The sequence below is a fragment of the Acanthaster planci genome, linkage group LG13 (assembly GCF_054643075.1).
Source record: "Acanthaster planci isolate LZ-2023a linkage group LG13, COTS_SCS, whole genome shotgun sequence".
Lineage (NCBI taxonomy): Eukaryota > Metazoa > Echinodermata > Asteroidea > Valvatida > Acanthasteridae > Acanthaster > Acanthaster planci.
In genome coordinates this window covers 7641162-7668225 of record NC_141789.1, presented here as the reverse complement: position 1 = coordinate 7668225, position 27064 = coordinate 7641162, and the positions used below count along the sequence as shown (strand labels likewise).

Below are 27064 nucleotides of genomic sequence, written 5' to 3'. Positions count from 1 at the left end.
GGCTTTGATAAGGGAAAACAATATGTTTAATCTTCTGCACTCAAATTAATTGACACTTGGGTAAATGAATTTATACATTATAAAGTAAACTAAAGGTGGTGTTTGTGAACAAACACAGGCTGTTTCAAAGTTGGCTGTTTTAGTTAAATCGTATTATAAAAGAAGAATGTTTACAAAATAGATTTGATATGATAATATTACAGTTTCATGGAATACAGCTGAGTTGCCAAAACATCGGCTATATTGGCTATATATCTGTGTGCAAAGTTAATTTGAAAGAAAAACCAAAAGTCATTAATAAATTCATCGATGTCATCATGACATCATTTTAACTGTATCATATCACCACTGAGTCCATCCTTGATGCAACTATAACGAAAAAGGAACAATATTTTTTAAAGGTTGCACATTCCATTCTGATCAGACGTGGATAACTTTTAATGGCACGTGACCTGTCACATGATGTCATCATCACATGAGATCAATATTACTGTAAAATACTTTGTTTTCCAGTTACATGCAAAGTTACAACACGATTGGACATGTACTTCAGAAGATAAAGAACTTTAAAGATGGTACCTATAGTGTCACATGACATGTCACGTGATATCATCCCCATCACATCAGGTCAATAGTCCTCTAAAACACTTTGTCCTGAAGTTATATGCAAAGTTTCAACCCTATTGCATTGCATTTCAAGAGATACGGGCCATTAAAGAGTGCACCTTTAAAGTCATGTGACTTGTCATGTGATTTTATCATCTTAACATGAGGTCACTTTTCCTCTAGAACTCTCTGCTTTAAAGTTATATACAAAGTTTCAGCACAATCAGACATGTACTTTAGATTTTATAGTACTTTAAAGATTGCCTCTTTAATGTCATGTGACATGTCACATGATATATCGTTACAACATTGAACTAGTTCTGAGATCCCTCTTTGCTTCACGATGTTCCTTCGGTGTAAGTTCCATGCGTATATAATATTGCTAAGTTGGAAAAATAAACTTTAAAATCTATGCGCAAAGTCTACGGAGGAAAAAACGTGTGCAAAGTCTATGGGCAAATATTAATTAATTTTAATTATTCAAAATCCAATAATAAATAAACTAATGACATCATTGCTATCAAAACACCTACATCATGTGTTAGCTTGGGTCAATCCTTGATGCAACTGACATAAAGATCAAACTTCATTTAGTGACTAATATCGTTCCTTGAAATCTGTGTGGAAAGTCAATGGACGTGAACTAGTTTGCAGAAACCCTGCTCCTCTAAAGTTCATGTCACGTGATTTGTGCTTAAACTGAATAATTTTTATGAAATATTACTTCATATTCGGACTCTTCGGCATATTTTAAATCAAACAACAGAGCGTAGAGTACCCGATTTCTCTTTCGTTCTTATAGTAATCTTGCGCTGAAGTAAAGGACTACCTGTTCACTTGTGTTAATTAGAAAAATGTGTACAAAACATAAGGCGAAAAATAAAATATTCAAAAAGCAATATAGAATAAGGCAATGACGTCATCGTGACGTCATTCATTATCTATAAATCTTGCATCAGGGTCTTTATTAGCTATCGCTTTGCCAACGATCAAACATTGCAAAGTTACCAAAATTGTGGCTTGAAAACGTGTACAAAGTCAATGGGCTATAAACATGTGTGCAGGAAAACTGCTCCTTTAATTTCATGTTACATGAACTGGAAAAACCTTTATAAAATAATATTTGATATTTGAACTCTTGGGTATATTTGTAATCGAACGGAAGGGAGCATTTAGTCTGATTTCTGTTTCGTTCTGGTAGTAATTCTTAGTCGAAGTTGAGAACTGCTCACGCATTATGCTGGACAATTGTGTGTACAAAACCTATATTGTGCAACAACGCCATCTATGGTTCAATATAGAACATTTTATTGCAAATTAAAAAACCCCAGGAAGGTGTAACCGTAATTCTGCAATAGCGCCCAAAGGGAAAAATTAGTTATTAAAATCAATAATAAATATACTTATGTCATCATGGCGATTTTCTTCTAGGACCCTCCTTGGATGATTGGCTGAAGGTCTGCCAAATTTGAAGTCAGTCAGATATATAAAACTGCCAAAGTCGACTGGTGGAAGAAAACGTGTACACACCCTATGGGGAAATAGCCTGAAAAATAACAAGAAAAACTAGAGGAATGTGGTTGTGAACAACCACTGAGCTGTTTCGGAACTTTCTGTTTGGTGATGACGTCATCATGACGTCATAAGTTTAGGAAAATTCTTTCATCAGGTTCTTTGTTGCGTGTATCTTTGATGTTGATCAAAGTCAATGGACTTAAATAAATATTGAAAAATCAATCGTAAATCACATAATGACGTCATCATGATGTCATTTCTTTTGAAGATTTCTTGCATAAGGGTCTTTGTTCGATGTCACTATCATAGCGATCAAACATCGCTAAGGTTTCAAAATGTATACAAAAGCAATGGACTGAAAACATCTATGCAAAAAAGCTGCTCCTTTATGATGTCATGTGATTTGCGTTTAAACTGAAAGAAAATTCTGAAATATTATTTGATATTCAGACTCTTGGGTATACACATAATCAAATGAAGAGGGAAAAAATACGATTTTTTTTTCGTTCTTATAGCAATTCTCAGCCAAAACTCAGGACTACTCTCATTAGCCCCTTCAAATTCAATGGCTTTATCATTTTTAAACAAAAAGCCTACTTCCTTCGGAAGGAAGAGTCATGTTATTTGACCTACACGTGACGAAATCAAGACCACATTTTATCCTGGCACTTGCTGCAAACAGAATGTTGCGGGAGGCCACAGTTGATTTTACATGGATTTTTATATATATGTAATGGAATATTTAAATATTCAAAATTTAATAATAAATCACGTGATGATGTAATCATGACATAAATATTTCAAAATTATCTTCATTGTACAGTTAGTGCTTGCTTTAAGTTTTACAATTACCAACGATTGCTAAGATACGAAAATAGTGCCTCAAAAACGTGTACAAAGTCAATGGGCTGGAATAAATATTGAAAAATCAATACTAAATCACTTGATGACGTCATCATGACATTGTTCTATGCACATCGTCAGACAAGAGTCCTTCAATAATGTATGTTTGATGAAGATCCAAAGTTGCTAAGGGACTAAAGTGGGTGGTGGAAGAGGGTACTAAAGTAGGTGGAGGAAGAAATGTGTGCAAAACAAAGGGGATTTGGGTCAGAAGAAGAAAAAAAACACAAAAAGAATGCCCTTTTCGCAACTTGCAAAAAAGCCAAAAAAAAAAACTTTAACACAAACAAAAGCTGTTGCGGCAGCTTGCCGAAAGTAGACCTTGAATCCACCTTCAGCTAGAACTCCATTTATGTCATAATTTGCTTGGCTTCTGTAAAGGTGTGGATGGAGTCGCAGATATCATCCATGTACATGTTCTCTCTCAGGGTACATGCTGCTTCTGGGAGCTGCTCTTCTGCTGTTTCAGCCATCTTCTTCAGTGCCATCAGAGCCATTGGTGGGGCCTGTTCATCGCCAAAGGTCAGCACTGCTTCCACATACACCTCAGGCATCTGGTCTAGGCTCAGGTCCCTCCATAGGAAGCAATGAACGTGTTGGTCTTGCTCCGGGATGAGGATGTTGTGGTACATATTTGATATATCTGCGCAGAGTGTTATATCATTCTCCCGAACCTCAGGATTACGCTAAGGCGCCAAGTCAAAATACAAACGGTTCACCAAGCTGGAAATGGTTGCCCTTAATCCGCTTTCAAACCATTGCCCGTTTCAACTGCAAGTGGGCAATGATTGCAAGAGAGCGTTTCCCGAAAAGGAGTTGGCTATGCAGCAACCTCTTTGATGCATACCACCATTTCCCCCACCTTGGTACAAAAGCCCTGACTCCCAGCTTGCCATGAATGGTTATTGTGCATTGGCTTTGCTGTGTAAATTGGGCCAGTTCATCCACAGGCTTAGCACAGCTAATTCAGAAGGGGAAGCAATTAATCTCTTAACAAAAGACTAACTCGATCAGAGTCAGCAGACCTATGTGCATCACTAAGTCTCGTGTCATTGAATTAAGATCTGTAGTTTTCTTTCCCAAAATCTAGCACTGTCAGACAGTGATTTCCACATCACAGATTTGTCAATGATTGGAATAGACAATAAACTAAATGGAGAACATTATAGATGCAACAATCACAGGACTTCAAAATCAATCTATAAAGTGAAATAAGAAAAGTATAAAAGGGTAGCGTGGCAAACTGAAGGGAAAAAAATCCATATCCGTGTAAACAGTAGTACAAACCCATCCCCAACCCCAAATTGTTGACATATCAATGGGCTGGGGTCCCAGCTGTTGATAAACAGCTCTAACGACTCAACCACCAGCCACAATTGAGTGTAATACTTAAAGCTCTCTATTGTTAGAAAACGTCACCCAGGAGTGGTGTTCATCAAATCACAAGCCATTTAACTAGTGACTCCCTATTGTTGCCCACTTTACTCTGAATGGGTAAGGAGCTTATCGTTTATGTATCGTTTCCCACTTCATGAACCGTTTCTATTTTGACTTGGCCATTAAGCAAGTTGTTGAGCAAATCAGTGCTTTTGAACTAGTAATTGTTTAGGCAACGACCTTTGTAACTGGTTGAAGAATTGAAGACAATCTGGAACGGTGTACTTTTACTCTCTGGCTTCAGCACAGCATGGTGGGAGATGTAATGTACAGGACCGGGGTATGACTTCAGCTCATCTACTGACAGTTTGCGGGCAAATTTTATCTCCCTCATCTCCTTCATCTAAGCATCATAAGAATTTGCATGGGCTGGATTTTTCAGCAATAGGCACTCTGTGGCATACAATCTTTTCTCAGCCTGAGCCTTGTTGTCAAGTAGTTCTCTGGGATCCCTTTTCCATGGGTATGGGATGATCCACTGATGTCCATGTCAGGCACAGGGTTCCTCTATCATTCTGGCTTCTCTTTGTTCAGCTGAGCTTAACTTCTCGTTTGCAATCACAGGTTTTAACAGTTACACCCATCGCCTCAGTCGACCAGAATTCTGTAATGTCTACTAGAGTAGCAAACTTGATATGTAGAACTCGGCTTGTCATGGTCTGTTTCCCTGGGCTCCTTCCAATGATTACCCATCCGAGCGGGAACCAGCGGACCATCAGATTCTGGTCTTCTCCAATCTCGCCAGCATGCAGCAGTGCATGATCAATGGCAATCAATAAATCAACTGGACCGCTTCCTCGACGAAGATGATTTGAAGGTATTTTGAACTGCTTGGCTGTTTTCTCCATGTCAACCTCAGGGACCTCGTCACTTATGCAGGGGATTCCAATGGCATTAACTGTGTAAGTTTGGCCTCCGAGTCTTTCTGTCTGGCGGATACGAACTTGGTAGGCTTTTTGTTCGTAGCTCCTCTTCTTCTCCTCCAACTTTAGTGATGGTTGTTACCACATCTCTTCCTTTAAGCTTAAGGTCTCCAGCAAGGGACTTCCTGATCAATGTGATCTGGGCTCCTGAGTCGAGGAGGACATTTGCTGGGTGACTAGTCTGAACTCCCAAAGCATTCACTTGCAGTGTTGGCAGCAGGGTTTTGGTATAGGCAGAGCTTACTGCTACACCGACTGAATTGGGAAGTTGCGGAGGGGTGATGTGAAGTAGCCAGCTGTTGAACAGCTTGCACTGCACTTCATTTATCATTTCTGAGCACTGTCGCCGTCTCTTGCAGGTACTGACATTATGTTTGCAATTATCTTTGGCAGTGGTCTTAACGCAGCTGAAGCAGGCATGATTTTCTCTGGCCATCCTTAGTCGATCTTCTGGGCTCATCCCTTTCACCTTCTCACACTGGTCTGGCCAGTAAGCGGACGTGTGGCAAACCCAGCACTTCTCACGGAGTGGTGGGAGCTTGTGGTCTTTCCTCTGCTTATGATTTACACTGGAACAGGTACCTTGGGTTACACATCAGACGGGGGCGGTCGCTCTTCTGGATTTCATTTCAGATGCCATTCAGCAGAGTATGTCATGCAGTGTTGCCTGTTATTTTCTGCTTCTAGATATCTAGCCCAGACCTTCCTGTCATCTGAATTCATTTTCTGTTCAATGACGGCTAGCATGTGATTATTATCCATATCATTGGGTTGACCCACTTCCGTCAGAGTGTTGTAACTTCTACGAACCAGATGGACGAGCTCACAGAATCATGAATCTTCCCCATCTCACAAGGGCTTAAACTTCATTATGTCTCGAGTGACTGTATCGGCAATCAGTCATGGGTCACCTTGGATGGAGTCAAGATACTCCCAGGCCGTATCATAATCTGAACCAATGCCCTTAATGAGCTCGAGCGGTTTCCCTGGAGACATGTGCGTAAGGGTAATGGCGTCCCTCTTGGTATAGCTGGCATCTATCATATGCCTAAAATCGGCTCGGAATATAAAGAATTCCAAAACATCTCCAGCAAATTTGGGCATCTTTGGCTTCTCCATCCGAGGGGCTGGAACATCAGGAGGGGCTGGAACATCTGGTTCTGTCTCTCCGCTGGTTGGGTTGTCATCAGGAACAAGTATGGGATTGGATGTTCCATCCTCTAATACTTCAGATATTGAAACTGTTCCAACGAGGAATAAATCTCTGCTCTCAGAACTTATCTTGGTGTCATATTACTCAAGAAACTGCTAAATCAATTTGTCTGTTGCATCTAAGTTTAGGCTTTGACTACTGTATGTGCTTTATAAAAATACAAGGCAAACTTACCAAATGTACATGTACATTGTAGCATAAAAAACATGTGTCAAAGCACATTGGTTTTAACAACATGAAAATAACTTCGCTCTCACTGAGAATGTTGATAAAATGATCACTTACTTCTTTGGCAAGACTCTTCTGTCATTACTGTAACTTGTGTGTGCTCGAACAGGAAAGCTGTAAAAACTGAGTTTTATTGAATGGAAACCTGAAACTGTAAAAACAAGCAAAGATGGCTGCACTGAACATGTGCGGTGTCAATTGTCCAAATATAGAGGGCGTACTTCAAAGTTACTGTCCTGTCCAGGTCACTGCAACAGTTATGTGTGGGGCTGCATGCCCCTTGGGTAATAGTAGTTTATTTTACTTTTGCAGTCCCTGACCAATATAACTGTTGTCTTGTTATGTATTCGGTTTTTCGTATCTGGTCCCTGCTACTGCTTATATTTACTTTTATGTGTGTTTTTGTTGTTTTTTATGTACTTTTGTTTAATGTTGCTTTGTCAGTTCTTTTGATGGTCAAATAAAAAATAATAATCATCATCATTTTGGAACAAATCTCACAATTATTTTGACCTGCTAAGAGTAAGATTTTAGGTTTATACATTTTAGAGATCAATGCACTTGTATAACGTTTTTCATTTTCTACGCGTCATCAAAACTCATTTTTATGCATTCCGGGCCACATCGATGCCAGCTTACATGTACAATGTATCTTCATGCATACTTTACGCATGCCGTGCTGTGCTTTTCTCCCAATGACGTCATCGACCCAATGTAATCATTGGCCCAGTTTGTTGTAGAAAGAAATCGCCTCTTATTTCTCTCATGTTGATTTTCAATAAATCCATTGTAACTGGTTTTTGGGCAGTACAAACTACTGTAGTGTTTGATTTAGGACTCATTGTGATGGCCAGATAGAGCATATGTCAAAAAGCAGAGGATATCGGTTGTAACTTGCTAACCTTCATTGAAAAGAAATGATCATGTGGTCAAACGGAAAAACCCCGTGCCCGACACTGGTGCTGGTGAATTGAGCATGCACTGTACGCATTGCTACATGATGTGCGCGAAAAATGTCACAAAAAGTAAACAGTTTTTGGTTTCTGTAATACTTTTCAGTAGAAGAGAAAATTTTACATACATAATAGAAACATTAAATCTCGGTGAACTGATGATTTTTAGAAGAATTTGTTGTTGGATGTAAGGAAACAACCACTTCAAACATTTCCAGTAGCTACCATGGGGCTAGTAGTGTTTCCTGTTTATGTACATGCGAGCAAGACTCGGAAACTTTCGTTGGCTGAAAATCCGGATAAATTGAATTTTTATCCACTGAGGTTTGAGTTATCAAACATATGGTATGTATAAACATTTTCCTACTATAGAATCTAACATGTATATATTCGAGTCATTCTGTCCATGTTTGGTTTAATGGAAGTTGAAAAGAGTTAGTGCTTATTTTCGTTAACAGGTTTGTCCTTCGGGCAAAGGCACACCCAAAAACAGCTAATCTTGCACGCTTACGTACCATGGTCCACCAGGCAGTCAGAACATAAATGTACTCATACGACAATAAAGTTCAGCTAAAAAAAAATTCTGGACCAACCCTGATCCATTGGTGGAGTGCCCTTATTGCATGAAGCATTACACATATCGCACCTCAATGAAAATGCTGACACTGCATGCCACAGGAAGTTAAACGTTCTTTGTTTTCCTGTTTTCTGAACACCCTTTACTTCAAAAAAATCAAGATATGGAATATTATAAAGCTTCAAACTGCCAACGAGTTAATAGTTGAAACAATCCAATCCACCTCGAGCCAGCCGCAGGAATCAACTCTTCGGCCAACTCTAACTGGTAGGCTTTAATCCTGTAAGTCTTCTATTATTCAGCTCCTGCTGTTCTCTGAGAGGTAATAATCTAATGCGCCTCACTGACTTCAAAGGGCACAGGTCGGACAAGCCTGTGTACCGGACTAGGACAGGCAGAATACCAGCCTGGCTTAATACCGGACTGAGTAGGGTTGGGCCCTTTCCATACCGGATCTAAATGGTCACCGTCCCTAAGCAAGACATACACATAACCTAGGTCATGGGTCATTCTATGAGATTGAGGCACAATTTGTGACCATGTCCTTGTTATCTGCAACTTTTACCACCTGTCATGACCTGTAGAGTAGGCCATTTACTCTGTAAAAATAACACTTACCTCAGTATTCAACCTTGCAAGATGAATAACGATGTCAGTTTGGAATCCACGTGCAGGGAAATAGCTGTTCATTTTATGGAACCGGCGATGTAACAATTGACACCATCACAAATTGTGCCCCAACCTCATGGAATGGCCCTTATACATGGTCTCAAAAAATGTTAAAGCTTTTTCCAAATTTTTCTCAACTTTAAAACCAACTCACTTTTGCAGGAAATTGCTTTTCCTTAATAGAAAAATATTGTTTTATACTGCCAAAACATGATGTGTATAAAACTACTGGAAAGTGAACGTTCTTTTATCCAGGTTCTAGGGCCCCTTTTTATGCTGCCAGCATTATCAAATCGCAGTAGGTACATGTATTATCAAATATTAACACAGGGTCACAAGACATGTTGTCAAGTGAAAATGCCCCAGGTGTTAATGAATTAACTATAACTTACCTTTCCTAAAACATACCAACATTTCATTTGATGCCATATGTTGTTGGTTACATATTAGTCTTTGAAGATTGCACCTTTAAGTGTCATGTGAGACACAAATGACTTAACATGTCAATTTTTTACCAGTAACACATACCTTCCTGTAGATACAGTGACGTTTAAACTAATTGGTTATGTCGTGCTTTAGAAATTAGTCTGTCAATAGTGCATGTGTAATGTCATGTCACTTGACACAAGAGCATGCTATTGTTAAGGACTTCTCCAACAGGACACAATAGGAAAAGTACAACTGTGTCTTCAATGTCATCAGGTATGGGTGCACGCTGTGTGCAAGTTTTCTACACACCCATGCATTGATCCTCATATCTTTGAAAAATTGAAATGTAGAGCAGGCGATGCGTGTCATGAAATTTGAAGTCGAAAATGCAGATGCTCATACATGTAGCAGTTTTGTTGAAAGTGAAAGTGATCTATTATTTTCACACAGGACTTGTGGGCCTAATTCTATGCAATGCTTAATAGTTTAAACAGTAAGCACTATTTCATGGCATTGCTTGGTGTGGTTGTGCTAACGGTTGCGCACCTGCGTAGAGATTTCTATTGTTGCATCACTAAGCAAAGTTTCTCTGAGGTAAGGCTGCATCCGAATCTGTTGTCTGTAGCTAGGTCCAGGACTTCGCTCCATAGGAAATACATTGAGACACCAAGATATTAGACCTAGCCATAACTCTGAAAGCCTGTTTCAGACACAGCCTAAGTGTGCCTTTTGCTGTGCTTTCTGCTTAAGGTCTCCATAAAATATGAGGAGTCTCTGTGAGCATGAAACAATGTGCTTAGCAGCTCTGTGAAATTAGATGCTGTAAACAGGCTATATCTTGATTTCATCTGATTGGTAGTTCTGTAGATATTCAGTGAAATATGCATCTTGAAGGCAGTGTCAATTTACGCTTAACAGTTGTGGAGCCGTTGAATATGATGCTTTAAACATCCTTGAGATGCAGAGTGGCCAAGACAAAGCCAAGGGCACTGTGCATACTCGAAGGTGTCCACAATTTCACATTCTACACCACATCAGTTAACTTTTTTGCTTGTTTTTCTGAGGGAAGTTAAGAGCACCAAAGAAATCTTTGAACCTGAGTGGTCAGTGCATAATCCTGTACACAACAGGGATGCGTGCATGTTGGGTGCCCATTCATATACACTGTACACATACATACAAAGCACTTTACCCAGGTATCCATATTGTGCTATCTACCACCCAGGGCCTATAGTGCCCTCTGTTGTGTAATACGTACTGTTTAAATTGTGATGTAACTGCATAAAAAATGAAACTCTTTGAACAAAAAGTGGTATATTGGTAAAACTTGTGAGCATAACAAACACTGGTCTTTCTCAACAATAATTTTCACCAAGATTACTCTGTAGTGTTGACTGAAATCAGAAGATTTGAAAATCCTACAAGGTACCATGTACATGTAATGCACATACATGTTCACATTGAATTTGTTTTTCAAACATGACGCCATTTTTTTTAAATACTGCAGTTAACATTGATAATATTCACAGATGTTTTTGCTTACTTACCAGGTGCAAGCAAAGTGGACTGTTGGCTACCTGTTCTGGTGATGACACAATTCATGTCTTTCAAGAAGATGATGTTGAGTCAAGTCATCAGCCCACGTTTAATTTGATGGTATGTGTAAAGTCAGCTCATAGTGAAGATATTAACTCAGTTAGATGGAATCCAGATGGAAGTGGCCTTTTAGCATCTTGTGGTGATGATGGTATCATCAAGGTTTGGAAATATGGTCAGTGCTAAGGCATTTGCCTCTGCTTGTATGTGTATAATGATTTGATTTGGGGGTTGTTGGGCAGTTACTGATGCAGCTTTCAAGCAACTTTTGCACTTGCTCAGTTATTGAAAAATGTGATGGTTGCCATTCTTTAAAATAAATATATGTACATGTATGGTAGTTTCCAAGAAAGAGTGTACACGCCAAGTTAGTTAACAACATCCATTTTAGCGTTTTGCAGGCACAATGGTACATATGCCTTACAGACAGGAAGGTACTCAGTCTGTGTGTTTTTAGATGTTGCTATTCACTAAATTTGCACAAGGTGTGGATTTACCTATAAGTCAGTGTAAATACATTGTCACTTTTCTTCTGCTATTCTTCTGATATATTAAAAGGGATGAGTGTTTAACAAAAATGTTGACTGCTTTAAAATGTGGCACGGTAAAAAAAAATTGCCTCATTGATACATGAAACTTACCAGTTTTCTGTCATATCACCTTGTGAGGCTATTTTTACCTATAAGTGAGAGCCAAACTGTCAGTGGCCCATTCACCATCACGTGCCAGTGGCTATTTTCGCCATTTAACAGGCGTACATGCAAGAATCTGTGCACAACTCAAATAAATGTACGTACTAGTACTGATCTGTTTCTAAGGAACAGGTCATGTGACATTTGTATAGATGAAGTATACACATGTAAGCATATGTCTAGCTACGCTTTCACGCCTTCTAGAAGCTGTAAGGCACAATTCTGTGTGCCTTGCAGCACTAATACATTTATGATTTCGTAACACTTTGGGTTTTGAATGCAGCCCATTTATAAAAGACTAGATCAATGCTGATCAGGAAACACTTGCTGCACTCATAAAATGGTGCTGTGGAAGTCAACTATACGCCATTTTGCTTTTTTGATGTTTCCCTGATTATGGATAGCAAATATAAAGCAGGATTGCTGAATGAAACTGTTTATATCTTAGCTTGGTTTTGGCATTTTAAAACTTTTTTTAAAAAGTGTGTATGAATTTATGAGTGGAGTTATTCACTTTGAATACTCTTACATGTGCTGTTCTGAACCAGATTTTAAAAGGCATAGATTTGAAGAATTGGAAGTGGAAATTTTTGGAACTGAATCTCTGCAGGGTGAAAATGAAGAAGATGATTTTGGATCCAAAATGGAGACAGAGGATAACAAATCTTTGGATGAAGATGGTCTCCTTCAGATTGGAAGATAATGTTGCGTATTTCGATTGGTTAAACTATTAAGCAGAGGCCACTGGGAAATTTGGAGTGAAATTGTGAAAAAGTACATTGACAAGGGTATAGGTGAAGATCAGGCCAAGGAAAACACCAATACGAAGACCCTTTGGGTAGTCAAGCAAATCATTTTCAACAAGTAGGCCTACAAGGATTTTTGTCAAGTTACCTGCATCCAGAAGATGATGATTCTCACCAAGAGATATTTTGGAAGATCTTAAAGACAAAGTAAATACAAGTAAACAAAGCCCTGAACAAAGAAATGCCTAAATCACAATGCTAAATTTGACTTTTTTTTCAAGATGAATAGGTAGATAAAGAGGAAGACGGCATTAGTTAAGGTCTAGCAGATTAGGACTAATGTAACTTTAGAACCGGTTTTGTGATACCTTCAGTGCAAAAGAAGATAGTAACGCTTGCAGTATTCCAGTATGCACCATGACGTAACATTCAGGACATTAATAATTTAACTGCGAGGAAGGATACTTGAATGAAAAACCAAGCAGAGAAAGGCAAATCAACATGCTTCGTTTCAACTGTTGGAATTAGGAAGTCAGTTAATTACGTTAAATTTGTTTGAAAGTAATTGTGCTTGACACATTGTACTCAGAAGATCTTGATCAATTTTGAAGATTCTATAATTTGTTTTGTGCCAGTAACAACATGGAATATAGTTGGGGAGGATTCAAGCTTCCCATGTTTCCCTCAATATATTTTTCTAACTTACATTTTTAGAATTGTCAGAGTGTGTAGTTAATGAATATTGATGTTCCCCACGTCAAATATTGTCCCATGGGGTTCATTGGGCGGCCATCTTGGTGGCCATCTTGGCGGCCATCTTGGATTTTTTTGCCACTGACATTATTTTCCTACTAGGTGGCAAAGACAGGCAAATGAACATGTTTTGGGGATGATTCAGGCCTAAAGAATCACTTGAAACAATCATGTTGTAATCACTACACCAAGCACTACCTTACAGAGCCTTGAATTCCAATGATTAAGGGGATACATATGGAGTTCAGTGTCTCATTTACTTCACATGATTTGGCCACATGGGGGCGTCATTGTTTATCATGGTGTTATCATGATCACACATCAATTGAAACTTTAAGCCGATCAGATAGCTCAAAAGTCAGAAAACATGCCCAACAGAATGAGTCGCGTCATGTCTGATTCACTCAAAGACAGGGTTCTCTGGTGATACTGTTCCATAAAACCGCCTAATATTTATAAAAACCTCAACACTACTCTGATTCCAAGAAGGCATCTTGCAAGGGGACATTGCAGATCTTCTTTGAAAGGAGAGCTGTTTGACGTTAAGGTAAGATAATTGATATTACAGTATTTACATGTTCGTTTTTCAGTCAACGTATCGATGAGTCACAGTAAGACAGTTTAAGATTAGGCATGTTCAATTAATGCAGTAGGGATTCAATGTTGCGTGTTTATATGACAATCCCATGTAGGCCTACACCATGTACATGTACATTACATGTAGACCTAGCCTATGCCCAAGATATATGGGCCTAACATGGGCTAGGTCTAATTTGCCCTGATCGATCGGTTTCTTATACATGAAATCTGAGCCTTCATTATGAACAAAATTTTTCACTTTCAAATTCTAAAAGAGGGGCCTTCAAAGTGTTGTGTGACGAGTGGATCTCCAAAGGCAAAATTGTTGATAGGTTTCCAACAACCTCACATGGGCAGAGCTTGGAGTCTCACTGTCAAACACTTAGTGGCCTTTTGCTGAGTAGCATCAAACATTCTTTGAAACACAGAAGGAAGGAAACTCCCCGCGTGATGATACTCTGGTTTGTGACTTTGTCACAAAGGCTCCCATTGGACGATCGCTGAAGTTGTGTGTTAACTTCCAGTTCCATGGTTCCATGTAAACGGTGATCAATGCATGTAACCCTATGTGCAGTGCACGTGTGGAATGGGCATGGTTTAAACTGAAGTGACGTCACACTTACGAACCGAATAAAGAGGGATGTAGATCCACAGGAATACGAGGCAATCTTTGGTTTGGGAGTAACAACCAAGAAGAAGTACACTGAAAGGAACAGTACATTATCTTTGAAATTTGGTGAGAAAAGGATGGAGAGATTTGATGGTTGCTGCTATATTATTCCAGGGAGTCAAACTGCTTCACTTCAGAAGCATTGTTAAATTTGAGAATTTGACAGCAACGGCAAAGAAAGCTTCATAAAACCTGGAACCTACATTCTGATCAGCTTTGTAAGCGGGGATGCTACTAGAGTACAGTTCAACACACACAGACATATGCAAGCATGAAGTAATGTGATTGCCCAGCATCAATGCCCACCAACCCTCTGGTGTGGATGCCAGACTTCTGATAAATCATAGAGAAAACTCATCCACTCAGATTCAATGGACAGCAACATAGTAGGTATTTAAGATACTGTGTGAACAATACCGTCTTTCTTGCTTAAAATTTATATCGCGTTTGGAACATCGGATTCAAGTGAAACTCACATGTCTCCTCATCAAATTAAAATCAGCCAAGAGAGGAGGGGTGCAGCAGGTAGCTTTTGAAAACTGGTTGTGTAAAAACAGGAACTGAAAATTGAAAGTGCTTCATTGTGAATTTGATTGTTGTAAGCTTTCTTAATTACCAAGTTCAAAAACAAGACTAAGGCCAGGAATTGCTAGTGCCCAACAGATCCTTCATAAGTACAACAACATTCTAAATTCACTTGTGCTCACCAACACAGATTTTAGTCCAAACTTTCTGAGCATTGTTCTCAAGCTCTTCAGTTTGTCAGGTTTTGCCATTTAGAGGCTAAAACACTCACTGTTAAAGACAAAGAGTCGGAATGGTGAATACTTTTAATTTGAAATGTAAGAAATGATCTGTTGAAGAAGTTAATAAAATCATCTTTACCAAGGAAAGATTTGGAATGTCAGATAAGGCTTACCAACTTGGAACCTGGGGCCTTCCATCTCTGTACAGAGTAAAGAAACAGATTGATTACATTCCATCCAGTCACCCTCTTGAAGATGAAGGGAGCATACTGAACATCAAGTGCTTACCATCGGTTCTTCTCCGAACCACATACTCGTAAAAGAGATATTTTCTTCTAAATGGTGCAACTGCAAGCCTAACCTATTCGATTACATTCCACTTGATGAAATTAAAGAGAAAATCAAAATCAGTAGGCTTCCAGGGGAATATCAAATGTTTAATCCAAACAAAAGTGAAACAGTTGCTCAGAAATGACAGACAGGGCATTCTAATATACCCAGCAAGAAATGAGACTGAGGGGTTACCCCCCCCCCCAACATGTCCAATCCCTATACACATTCCAGACTATTGTTACTTAACACATCCCCCCCAAGATGTCTGAAAGGAATTCCCCAGATTCCTGCGAGACAATGACTAACACAAAGCAGGGGGGGTTCTCTCCGTCTCATACCTTGCTGCATATGCATTCTAAAGAGTGAAGAAATCCATGTCAAGTTGCCTGGCAACAGAACTTGGTGGGAAAAAATATCCATATAGACCTTATGCACTGATGTCACTGCCAATTTAACGACCAATGGCGTCGCCATCTTCGCGGTCAAGTGGCGGCGCGCTTTCGTTGAAGTGTGCATGCTAATGCAAACTAGTGCAAGTACATGTTGTACCGGGAATCGCACGATGCAAAGTCTGAATAAAGAGGGTATTTAATAGAGCGATACTTGGTTTCCGTCACTGTTACCATGTCGTATTTTTTGTCTGCCTATGCTGAAGGCTTGATTGGTGCTTCTAAAGCGAGATATATAGAAAAATTAGAGGCAGACCTGAAACAGGACCCGTATCAGAGCGACGCAAAAAAGCTGGAGGCTGCACCGGAAATAATTCCTGACGTGCAGTGGAACGACATGTACATCTACATGATTTCAACCCCGAGCCAGCACACAAAGGAAGACATAAGAGTAAGATTACTCCTGCTTTTTCCAGTAAAAACTTGTTTGCCTAGGTCTGTTTTAATTTGAATAAACCAAAGAAAAGAAAGAAAGGAACAAAGGAATTAGAGAACAAATTTCCAAAACGTCATGAACGTTGATCCTTTCTAGTTTAAATTAAGTTTAAGTTTTATAACTGAACTTGATCCCCACCAAATTCAGTCCGAAAAACAGCCAGATCTGTGGCCTACTGACTGCACCAAGGCAGAGTCAGGCTGTTTTTTCTTGTTTTCAATCTAGTCACAATCTAGGGTTTACTCAAGCCCCTCCAGGAAAAGCCTGCCCTCTAGGCTCTAGTCATGATAGGCTTGCCACAAAATGCATTCCCTCTAGTTATTGCTGCTCCTAACTCGGTAACTATTTACATTAGTAATTAGCCCCCCCCCCTTGACAGTGTCTGTTAACAGTTGGCATGGTTGGTGAATTACTTTATAGTTGGAAACCTAGATTTATACTAGTAGTTGAATTTAATCAGGCCCAGGATTAGGCTTGGTCTTTGGTTTCGCTGGTTCCTTTTGGAGTCTTGGCATGCTGTTTGGAATGCTGCATCAAAATGGAAGGCTGGAACCATCAAAGCCGAAGAATAAGCCTAATCCACTTGTTTCGAAAAACGCGTATTTTTAGGATAGGTGTACATGCACTGAGTGATGCATCTTTGACCAACTCGTCTGAAACTTTTTGATCATGATGAAGCGTGCGTAATGGGCATTTATAAGCATTAGTTTTGTCAATGGTAGGCCTACTTACCACTGACAAAGTGGGCCGAACACACACGTGATGATTTTGAGGGTTGCCATTCCTCACGTTTTATGTTTGCTAGCTACTTGTCTCGCCGTACTTTAGAGAGTTTTGCAGAGTGCTTCCCTTGGTGTTCAAGCACAGCCGGAGTACAGAAAAAGGACACTTCTTTATCTCTATTACTACCATATTCAGTATTTTCAGACACAAATAATATAAGGTGGCCTTACAAGAAAGTCAACAAGGCAAAGTTCTGAGTGGAAAGTGACCGGACTGTAGCTCGACGTACGTACCGTGACCGTACCGCCGATCAGGGTGCAGTGTCCCAATTCAAGGAAAATTCTCCGCCAGGACGAGGCGCACAAAAAGTCACCCCCAGAGATTGTTTCAAAAAGAGGGGTCTGTTTGGGCCATGGTGGGATTGTGTCAGTATGGCCCAGGATCATCTCTGTAGATTCAGGGGCACCCATCTGGGGGCAAAGCAGACGAAAATGGAATTGAAATTAGTCAGAAGAGCCCGAGGAAGGTGAGGGATGTCATTTGAAAAATGGCCGCCGCACTGGGAGGGCTTGGCAGCATTCACTTTTTGGGGGTGAGTTTGTTTTGGGCGGATAATTAAAAAATTCAATTGGTTATTAAATTGGTTAACCTACTAAAAATTGAAAATCAAATGAAACCTGAAGGACCAAACAACATATTGTTTTTTGTTTGAGAGGCCTCAGGAATTTCAGTTGCCTGCCATGGGGCTCCAAACTTGGTTGATTTTACACTATTTTCAATGGAGCTCGAATTGGTTCAGTGCACCCATCAGAACGGTTGCTTGTCCTCTGGCGAGGGCGCCCTACGGTTACTAAGGATAGATGACGTCAGAGGCACTGTTATGGGTGCAGACCACTAATTCAAGTGACAATTTTTGACCAGCTCATTAGCATTAAAAGTGACCCCCCCACAGTATCTTTTGAAAAAGGAGATTGTTTGGCCCCCAAAATGGTGAGATTGTGTAAATCCTTGCCAGGATCAACTCCCTGGGTCTTTGAGCTTTCATATGAGGGCAGAAGGGCTAAAAACTACGGTTGAAAAATGGTCCTAAGTGCCCGAGAAAGTGTAGGGTTGCCACTTGAAAAATGGCTGCAATCAGACTTCGGAAAAATCACTTTGGGGGGGGGGTAATTTTGTTTTGTGGGAATAATTAAAAATGTAATTGGTTAACCCACAAAAAATTGAAAAGATATTGAAAGATAAGTGACCAGACAAGAATTTCATTTGTGTTTCAGAAATCTCAGGGATGTTGGCATGCATGTTATTGGGCCCTGAACCATGCTGATTTTACACTGTTTTCAATGGGGCTTGAATTAGTGGACTGGACCCTTATTGAGGAAGGCATTGCAGCTTCCACTGCAGCAGGAAACTTCTTTAATATTTTAAGAAGGTTACACATTGCTGTCTGAACGTTTGATGGATATAAGTGTGACGGCAAAAGGTTCTTTTGTAGTGGCTACAATAAGCTTTTATTGACTCAGAATTTATAATTTAAAAAAAAAGGTTGGTACAGTAGCTACACGGAAACAAAGAAGAAGAATCTGAAGTAAATTCTAAAATCAAATCAAAATCATGCACATAATCGGAAGGCAAACAGCTATTACTCTGTAACGAAAACATTAATATAGTTTCCCCTAAGTCATAACAGTGTCCCTCATTGGGTACAGTTCAGGCTGATGAAAATGCAAAATCCTCAAACTTAATCTCCTTAACTACATGAGCTACATGTAGGCCTCTATCTTTGCATCAAACAAGATCTATAGTGCCTGGCTGAGTTGCCTCTCCCTGAATAAATAATTCACTAGCCACTGCTGCATTGTCCAACACTGCAGCACTGTCCAACACTGCAGTAGAAAAAACTAATACATACCAATGAGCAAGGAACAGGTGACTATAATTAAGCCTCCTGCCTGGAGTTCATAAACACTCTACTGGACCTTGGAATGCACAAGTGTCCCACCCATGGCATAGAGATGGTGTAGTGACCACATATCAATTATCGCCACAGTATGTATATGCATTACAGCCACTCGGCACCACAATATCGATATCATCGCTAAAAGTCTTTTGAGCAATACAATAAAACTAAGAGTTGGCTACATATAACTACACAACATTAAAGTTTCCACCTTAGTAAACAACACTTGGCAAACAACTAGTCCTTAGCAAATAGTAAGAGTTCTGCACGCATACATAAAGGAAATACAGAATAATTGAAATGGCATGATGACTTTCACGATTGAATGCAAAGAATCTCTGTACAAACATGAACTGCATCATTGCTGCTGGCAAAGAAAATCCACTTTACTTTTTCAAGATCAAGATTTCGAGAAAATAATACTTCCACAGTGTGACATCGTAAAATAACTCAACCCTTCACTTACACATAGGAAGTCAAACAGCAGAATAACTCAAACCAAAAATAACAATGTGATCCCAAGTCTTCCAAACACTAGAAACTTACTTTTACTCTAAAAGGACTCCAGTGCAGCTATATACATTGGACAAAACCAAAAGTCAATGCAAAACCTAGAAGTCAATCAATCCCAAGTCCTTTCAAGAAACTGGAAATTGTGAATGTAGCTAGAAACTTCCTGAGGAATCTTCACAGCGAAATATCTAGTCTCTGGACCCTTTAGTATGCACTTAAACTACAATATGCAGTAAGACGCTCCCCCTGAGATATGGAAAAAAATGTAACCTCACCCAAGAATTCTCAAAGGAACTTTCTGAACAAATACAGTTGTAGGTTTAGGACTTGGTGTACCCGGTGTCACTATAGCCCAAGTAGAGAATACATGTGTGTGTGTCCATGTATTAGGCTATTATCGGAATGATGATGTGGCAAGATGAGCGACATGGACCAGGAGACCACACCACAGGAAATGGCCTGTGGTTTACCTAATTGCCTATTCGTGAGGTTTACTTGGAAGAGTCTCCCCATCTGTTGCATTACTTAATAGAAAATATGGGGGACCATGCAGAGGAATTAAAGCACACTAAAATGTAAGAAAAAAATCCTGTCACATTAGGAAAGACATTGAAGAATTGAAACAGGTTACTGAAGATACTGTCACATACAATTTAACATTTCGCTTGGGAGGGGATTATAAAGTTTTATCTTTGCTGTTCTGGTATTGATTCCGCCTCATGCAAGTTTTGGTGTGTTTATTATAAATGTTCCTCCAACCTGTTTCATGATGTAAACAAAACATGGTCTATGTCTGACAAGAATCAGGCTGCAGAACAGTTGAAGAAATTCAGCAGTGTTGCCTCTTGTCGAAAGCTAAAAGTAATAAATAGTACAATTGGTCCCACTGCCCAACTTTCCCATCAGGTCCAACTGATTATTTTGTAATTGACACACTGGACATGTTTCTGGGTACCACAGATTCACTTTCGAATTTGCTCATTGTACTGATGACGTCATCAGGAGACAATCACGTGTCATTAAAGGTGCATCCTTTAAGGCCCTATATCTCCTGAAGTACATGTCCGAGATCAAAATGAACCTGGCTTGCAATCACAAACTCCCAATACTTTCACATCAATCAGTGCACGACATGGAGCTCCTGTATTACAACATGAAATTCAATTTGTAATACATTCAATTTTACATCAAGGTTTTCAATTAAGTATTCACACCAAAAATTGTACACATATAGAGATCATCAAAATAAATCACAAATTGTCACCTGGGTGCAACATAATATGCCACCAAGGCAGAATATGCCACCAAGGCCAGCTGTGTATGCTACTGCGGCAAAATATACCCCTACTCAAAATTATTCAACAGCAAACATGCCATAAAGGCAGACTGAGCCACACAAGGCAAAACGAGCCACTAAGGAAAAATAGCATGAGCCACTAAGGCAAAATGCGCCACGTTAAACACTAGGTGACTATGAGCAAACAGGAGAGGGGGACCCATCCATGTTATTATGCAAATTGCTTAATGATCAACATCCATATGTCTGGTCCCCCACTATAACATTCTTACTCCAGTAGTAGGAAATAGCCGGTTCTGGAGCACACACCCCTTTTCACCGTTTTCAGCAAAAACCCCTGGGTAGTACATCGACTCAAAAAATCGGGGGAATCCCCTAAAAATCTGGAATTCTAGATTTCCCCCGGTACCTCATCGACCCCAAAATCCGGCTCTAAAAATACCGGGTGAATATATACATTCTGAGCCAAAACTCCCCTTTCACCCACATGCGCCGGGATTTCCACTTCACTGACCTTGAACTTTTGACCTCGGCGCACTTTTCCTGTAAACAACTCGTGACTGGCACCGGCCTGCACCAGCAATCACTCACAAACAAAAAAGGGACTTCCCGTCGCTACAAGTCGAGACTTGCCCGTTATAAAAAACGAAAAAAATAAATAAACAAACAATAATAAAAATACATAAAAATAAATGGTAGATAAAACTACAAACGTGAATTGTTATTTTTGCAAAGACACGAGAAATTCGATCGACTTGATAGATTCGTACGATTGCTTTCGTTGTTTAAATTCCAAAAGTTTACGCAAATGCATCGATTGTAAAGAATGCCACAATTGTCATGAATGCCAAGACTGCGTCAGATGTAAGGACTGCTCTACCTGCGACGATTGTGGTAGATGTATAAATTGCGTGGCTTGTTTTAATTCATACGACTGCAGAAATTCAAATGCCTTGGACAGTTGCGAGGACTGTTACAAGTGTGCCCATTGTATGGAATGTTTTGGTTGTACCTATTGCACCTGCTGCGTAAATTGTGTTGAGTTGGAAGGAATGGATCACGTGGTGCTCGTAGACAGCAAGCATAAAAAGCTGAGGCACGCGCGAGAGAACGAGCCACTGCCCGATTCATCGACTAAACTCGACGCGGATTTATACAAAATTGGATTAATTATTGAATATGATGCCGATGTCGAACATTTAATTAAAGTAGAAATCCCAGGTTAATTTTTTACCTTAAATAAATGAACTATTAATAAAAGATGACTGATGCGGAGCTTTGTCACTTGCTGAATCTAAAGGAAGTACACATAGCGGGATCTCAAAAACAAAGTAAACCGATACCCGCTTGTAACCACCAAATACTTGAAATAGATGAAAGATACGCTTGTAAACATTGCGGTCTAACTTTTGGGTTTGATTCATTAAATTCATACACCCCCACCGACATGGGAGGTCGATACTACAAACATCACGTTTGGAGGAAACCGCCGCCACCAAAATCGAGAAAAACGTTGCAGAAGTACAACATTTGTTTTAAAAACGGCGAAGCTGGTGAAATAGAATATAAGTTAAACCAAGTTTTAAACGGTAAGATTTCCAGAGGTAAACTGTTGAAGGCTTTAATCGCAGTGTGTTATCAAGAGACAACCGGGGAAACCGAATATCAAGTGTAAGATCTATTTCAAGTTTCGGATAAGCACTGGGAAAACGCCCGAGAAAAGTTGTTAAAGAGTTTATAATATTAAAATGGAGACCCACACATTTCACTTGACTAAAAATCCGCAGACATTTAAACTTAAAAACGAGATCAAAAATGAAGAAGGGACCAAATGTATTTGCGTGAAAAATATTCAGCTTGAAAAAAAGTTTTTTTAACATTACGAGGGAGACAAAGATCGAGTGGGAGTTGAGGGCGTTCTTACCTAACGAACCCAGTGATGATGGGTTAATTAATTCGGGCTTTGTGCAAAAATACAGCGATCTATATACAGGTGAAAGATATGAGATTGAAGAACCGACTTTGCGCTTAATAGATGTTTTTTTTTTTTTATCATGTTACCCAAAATTTTTTTAAAAACATACAAAAATATACCTCAAATTGGGAATACAACATTAAACGAATAAAAATCTATAAATCACTCATGTTATCTATAATACAAGCAATAAAACACAAATTTGTTGATTTTTGTTCTTTTTATTCTGGTGAAAGATATGAACAATTTTATGAACCTGGACTTTTTAATTACCCACTAAGAAAAGATCATATTACTAACATATATTTTCGTATAGAATTGGTAAGGGGGGAAGCAAGTAGAAAGTTCAGAATGATTGATGAAGGTCTTTATGGCGATCTTTTTAAGACAGCTTTTTTTCGGCGCCCACATAATATTGTTGAAATAGAAATAGACCTTCGTACTGCTCGTAATTATCAAACAACACTTGCGGCCATTTTTCAAGACTTAAATCAAATTTTTTATAGATTAGACTACAGAAATTATCTCACAGATGGACCACCGCCGTCAACCGAAGAAAAACAGATGTTTATTTGGGACACTGTGTCTTCTACCGTGAAACCCATTACAATGGGCCAAGCGAGCCTTGAATTTGACCGACTTTACGCAAAGCAAGCTTTTGAGTCAGTAAGTGTCTCTGGGTCGTCTGGTAGTATCGTCTTAGACCCCGGTTACTACGGTATTGACTGGTTTGGTTTTATTTTAAACGCCATCCCGGGGCGATTTTTAAAGTTTACGAAGAGTCTCAAACAGTTGCCCTGGTCCTTTTTGACCCTTTTTTAAAACTAAAACTAAACAAACACGTGGGTCAATTGCTTGGCCTGCCCCAAGACGAACTACAAAACTTGGTTGTACACAAAGGCAACTACAACATCGAACGCATTAAATATCTGTTTGTACACTGCGAGCAGCTCGACCCAGATTATAATTTTTATGATGGGAAGTCTTCAACGGTACTCAGCACCAGAGACACAGGCCTGTGCAATTTAGAGGTCAACCCCACCTGTAAAAGGCTTATAGACCGAAACAGACGAACTCACCTTTTCTTTAAAAAACGACCTGGGTAGGTTAGTAAGCGGTAAAGGAGATGGAATTTTGCTCGAGGTGAATATTTTTTAAAACTCTTAATTATAAAAGTAATATTATAATAAAAGATGACGACTAACGTATACCCGGATTTAAGTAAACACCCGGACTTGACTTTAAACTCGGCTGAACAAGCGGAAACCAAAATATACAGACTCAGAAAGATCGAAGAAATTAAATCCCAAATCCAAAGAGAACGCGACGCGAGGGAAAATAGTTACAAAAAGATCAAACGACTTTTAACCACACTCGGATACGTGGAGTACGGCGTGGAAGCCCTGGGCGCGACCTCGGCAGCCGTCGGCATTCCCGCCATTTTGGGAGTCGTTACCGGACCCGTCGGACTTGTGATGGAAGGCATCGCTATCGGTGCGTTTGGCGCTTACGCGATATTGAAATACACCTCCCGTAGACTCACCCACAAGACTAAAAAACACGACCAAATTCGAATGTTAGCAGACGCTAAATTAAACACCATCGAGGAATATGTATCTCATGCGATTGAAGACGGTGACATCTCTCAGGAGGAATTTGTCCTTATTTTATCCGAGCTGAAAAAGTTTAACGAGATGAAAGAAAAGATCAGATCAAATTCTTCTACAAAATTGGAAGAAACTAAAGAAACATCTAAAGAAGAATTCGAACGTCAAGTCAACGAAAAAGCAGAAGCGCTAGCCAACGAACGGGCGGCGGTTTAAAAAAAAAAGATCTTATGAAAAAAATAAGTTTTACAAAGTCGGTTAAGTATGAAGAGAAACCAGAATCTCCACCCGCTTATCGAGAAACGAGCGAAGCGAGCATTATTCTGATCAACCCGACCATTTTCACCCAACCGACGGCCCCTCCTTTTTAAAAGTCTTTTAAAATAAATGGGAACCAACTTTAGTCAGTTAAACATTGTAGTCAACAAAGACAATTCCTTTACAGTAAACCTCATTGACATGACAACACCTTATAAACTACCAAAAGTTACTACGGACGAATTTACAGAACGCTGGAAAGAAGACCAGATGTCGTTTTACCAAAACCAAATTAACTTTGCGGTCTATTGTGCGACGACGGCATGCAGAGTAGACTTTGGGAGAATCCTTGACGCGGATCCATATACATCCGCCTTGTACAATTTTCACGTATATTACACGGTAAGAACAATCTTTCATTTGTGTGATTTTAAATTGCCCACCGAAAAATTGTTTAGCCCGATTGATAATTATTATGATAGCCAAAACTTTTGGGGCATTTGTAGAGATTTTGGAGTTGACTCGGACATGAGTTTTAAGCAAACTGTTGACCCCCATACAAATTGCCTTGGTTCAGCTTATTATTTTGACCGAGCCGGTTTGATGGACACGGGTGTTAGGAGGTGGTTACCCGTTCCAGGTGGTGACTTTGATCCAGACGCGCTTTATCCTATGCCCGAAAATTATAAAAGATATAAAGAAATGGAAGAAGAATTGGGGGATGGAGGCTCGTTAGAGCGACTTTTAGGTTATCACTACAGCCTCGAGCCAGAAGATCACAAGGTAATGAGTTGGCATTATACGCCAGTTAACTCTGGCAAAACGGTACAATATGTAGTAGAATATATCGAGCAAGACTCAAAAGTCGCTACTACCGGATGGTGGGGTTTTATACCTCGCAAAAGGACTCAGTTGACAGACGTGGGAATTAGAAAAGTGAATGAATCAAATCGAGCTTACGTCTACGCGTTACTCGGGGCACAGGCCAGGGCAAGCGTTTTAGCCGCCAGCACTGGATTAGACGCGCAACAACGATTTAAAGAAAATATACAAGCTTTATTTAATGAAGCTCCTGACCTCGAACAATCGATCAACCAATTTCAAGATTCGTTACAGCACGCTAAAACCCCTTTAGACTATGTAATCGGTCCGGGGTTATACCTGGTGCCTTCAGACATGGACTTACGCGTAGGTACGTTTGAGGGTTATAACAATAACTTACAAATCGCGACAGCAGACATGCAGACTGGATATGTACCGGATTTAAATTTGAGGCCCGAGGTTGAGGACAGTTTTGCAGAAGAAACGAAGCGAAGCGTAGCGAGCGGAGCAACGAGTATTACCAAGGCGAGCGGAGCGAGCAGAGCAACGAGCATTACCGAAGCGATCATTCCTGTACCAAAACCAAGCATCGCTCCGGCTCCCCCTTCTAAACCGCTCGACATACACAACGAAGAGAAACTTTCCCTAACCGTCGGAGCCGTTGCCGTGGGTGTCGTCGGTTTTACGTTATACAAGGTTTTCACATAAAATTTTAACTTAAACGGTTTGATTTAAGGCGTAAAAAAAAGAACCTCACCTCAACTTTGAGGTGAGGTTTAATTTTTTGTCTATTTACCCATTCTTTTGCACGTACGTTAAAATCAAAACACCCAAGCCTACAAACAAAGTCAACACGTGCTCCGCCACCCATCCGACCGCTTTACTCACCACGTTGAAAATCCAACTCAAAACGCTACCGATGATTCCGGGCAAAGCGCCTAAAGCTTTCAACCCGAGTTTCTTCAACACGTTTGCCAGGTTCCACAGTTGACGTTTGATCCGATCGGTAATTCCACCTTTGGAAGGAGGAGCCGGCGTTGGTTTAGGTGCGGGTGTTGGTTTGCTCGCTCCGCTCGCTCCGGCACCCCTATTGCTAGCCACGATGCTACTAACGATGGTACTCACGGCTAACCCAAATCCGTTAAAACGCTTACGATCGTAACGCCTTGTTCTCTGAATAAAATATTAACTCGTTCGCGTTGCGTTAAATCTTTACCTAGAGCTGTTTGTATCGTTTCTTTCAACGTTTCAAATTGGTTTCTAAATCCCATGTTTAAATTTTTCGCTGGGTATTCAGTGCTGCTAACTCATTGTTCAAATCTCTAAGAATTTTAAGCTCTGAATTTTTTTGTTCTCGCGTGATACGTGGTTCCTTCAATGCATCGTCATTTGTCTGAATATTTTCTTTTACTCTTGCAATCTTAGATTCTACAACTTTTAATTGACCTCTTATTGTTTG

General features: G+C 39.8%; 1 protein-coding gene across 6 annotated transcripts in view; it reads left to right on the top strand.

Annotated features, from left to right (window-relative positions):
* Nucleotides 1-13192, top strand: part of ciao1 (cytosolic iron-sulfur assembly component 1) — a 118033-nt gene extending 104841 nt beyond the window's left edge. For 4 of the 6 annotated variants that reach the window (XM_087145218.1, XM_087145217.1, XM_022240979.2 and 1 more), the window contains one exon: nt 11004-13192. In XM_087145218.1, the coding sequence (XP_087001344.1) occupies nt 11004-11235 (232 nt within the window). In that variant the 3' untranslated portion in view covers nt 11236-13192. Of the gene's footprint in view, nt 1-3452; nt 3547-11003 lie in introns of all 6 variants that reach the window. The other 2 variants (XM_087145216.1, XR_002598595.2) reach the window with 2 other exon arrangements.
* The last annotated feature ends 13872 nt before the right edge of the window (nt 13193-27064 follow it).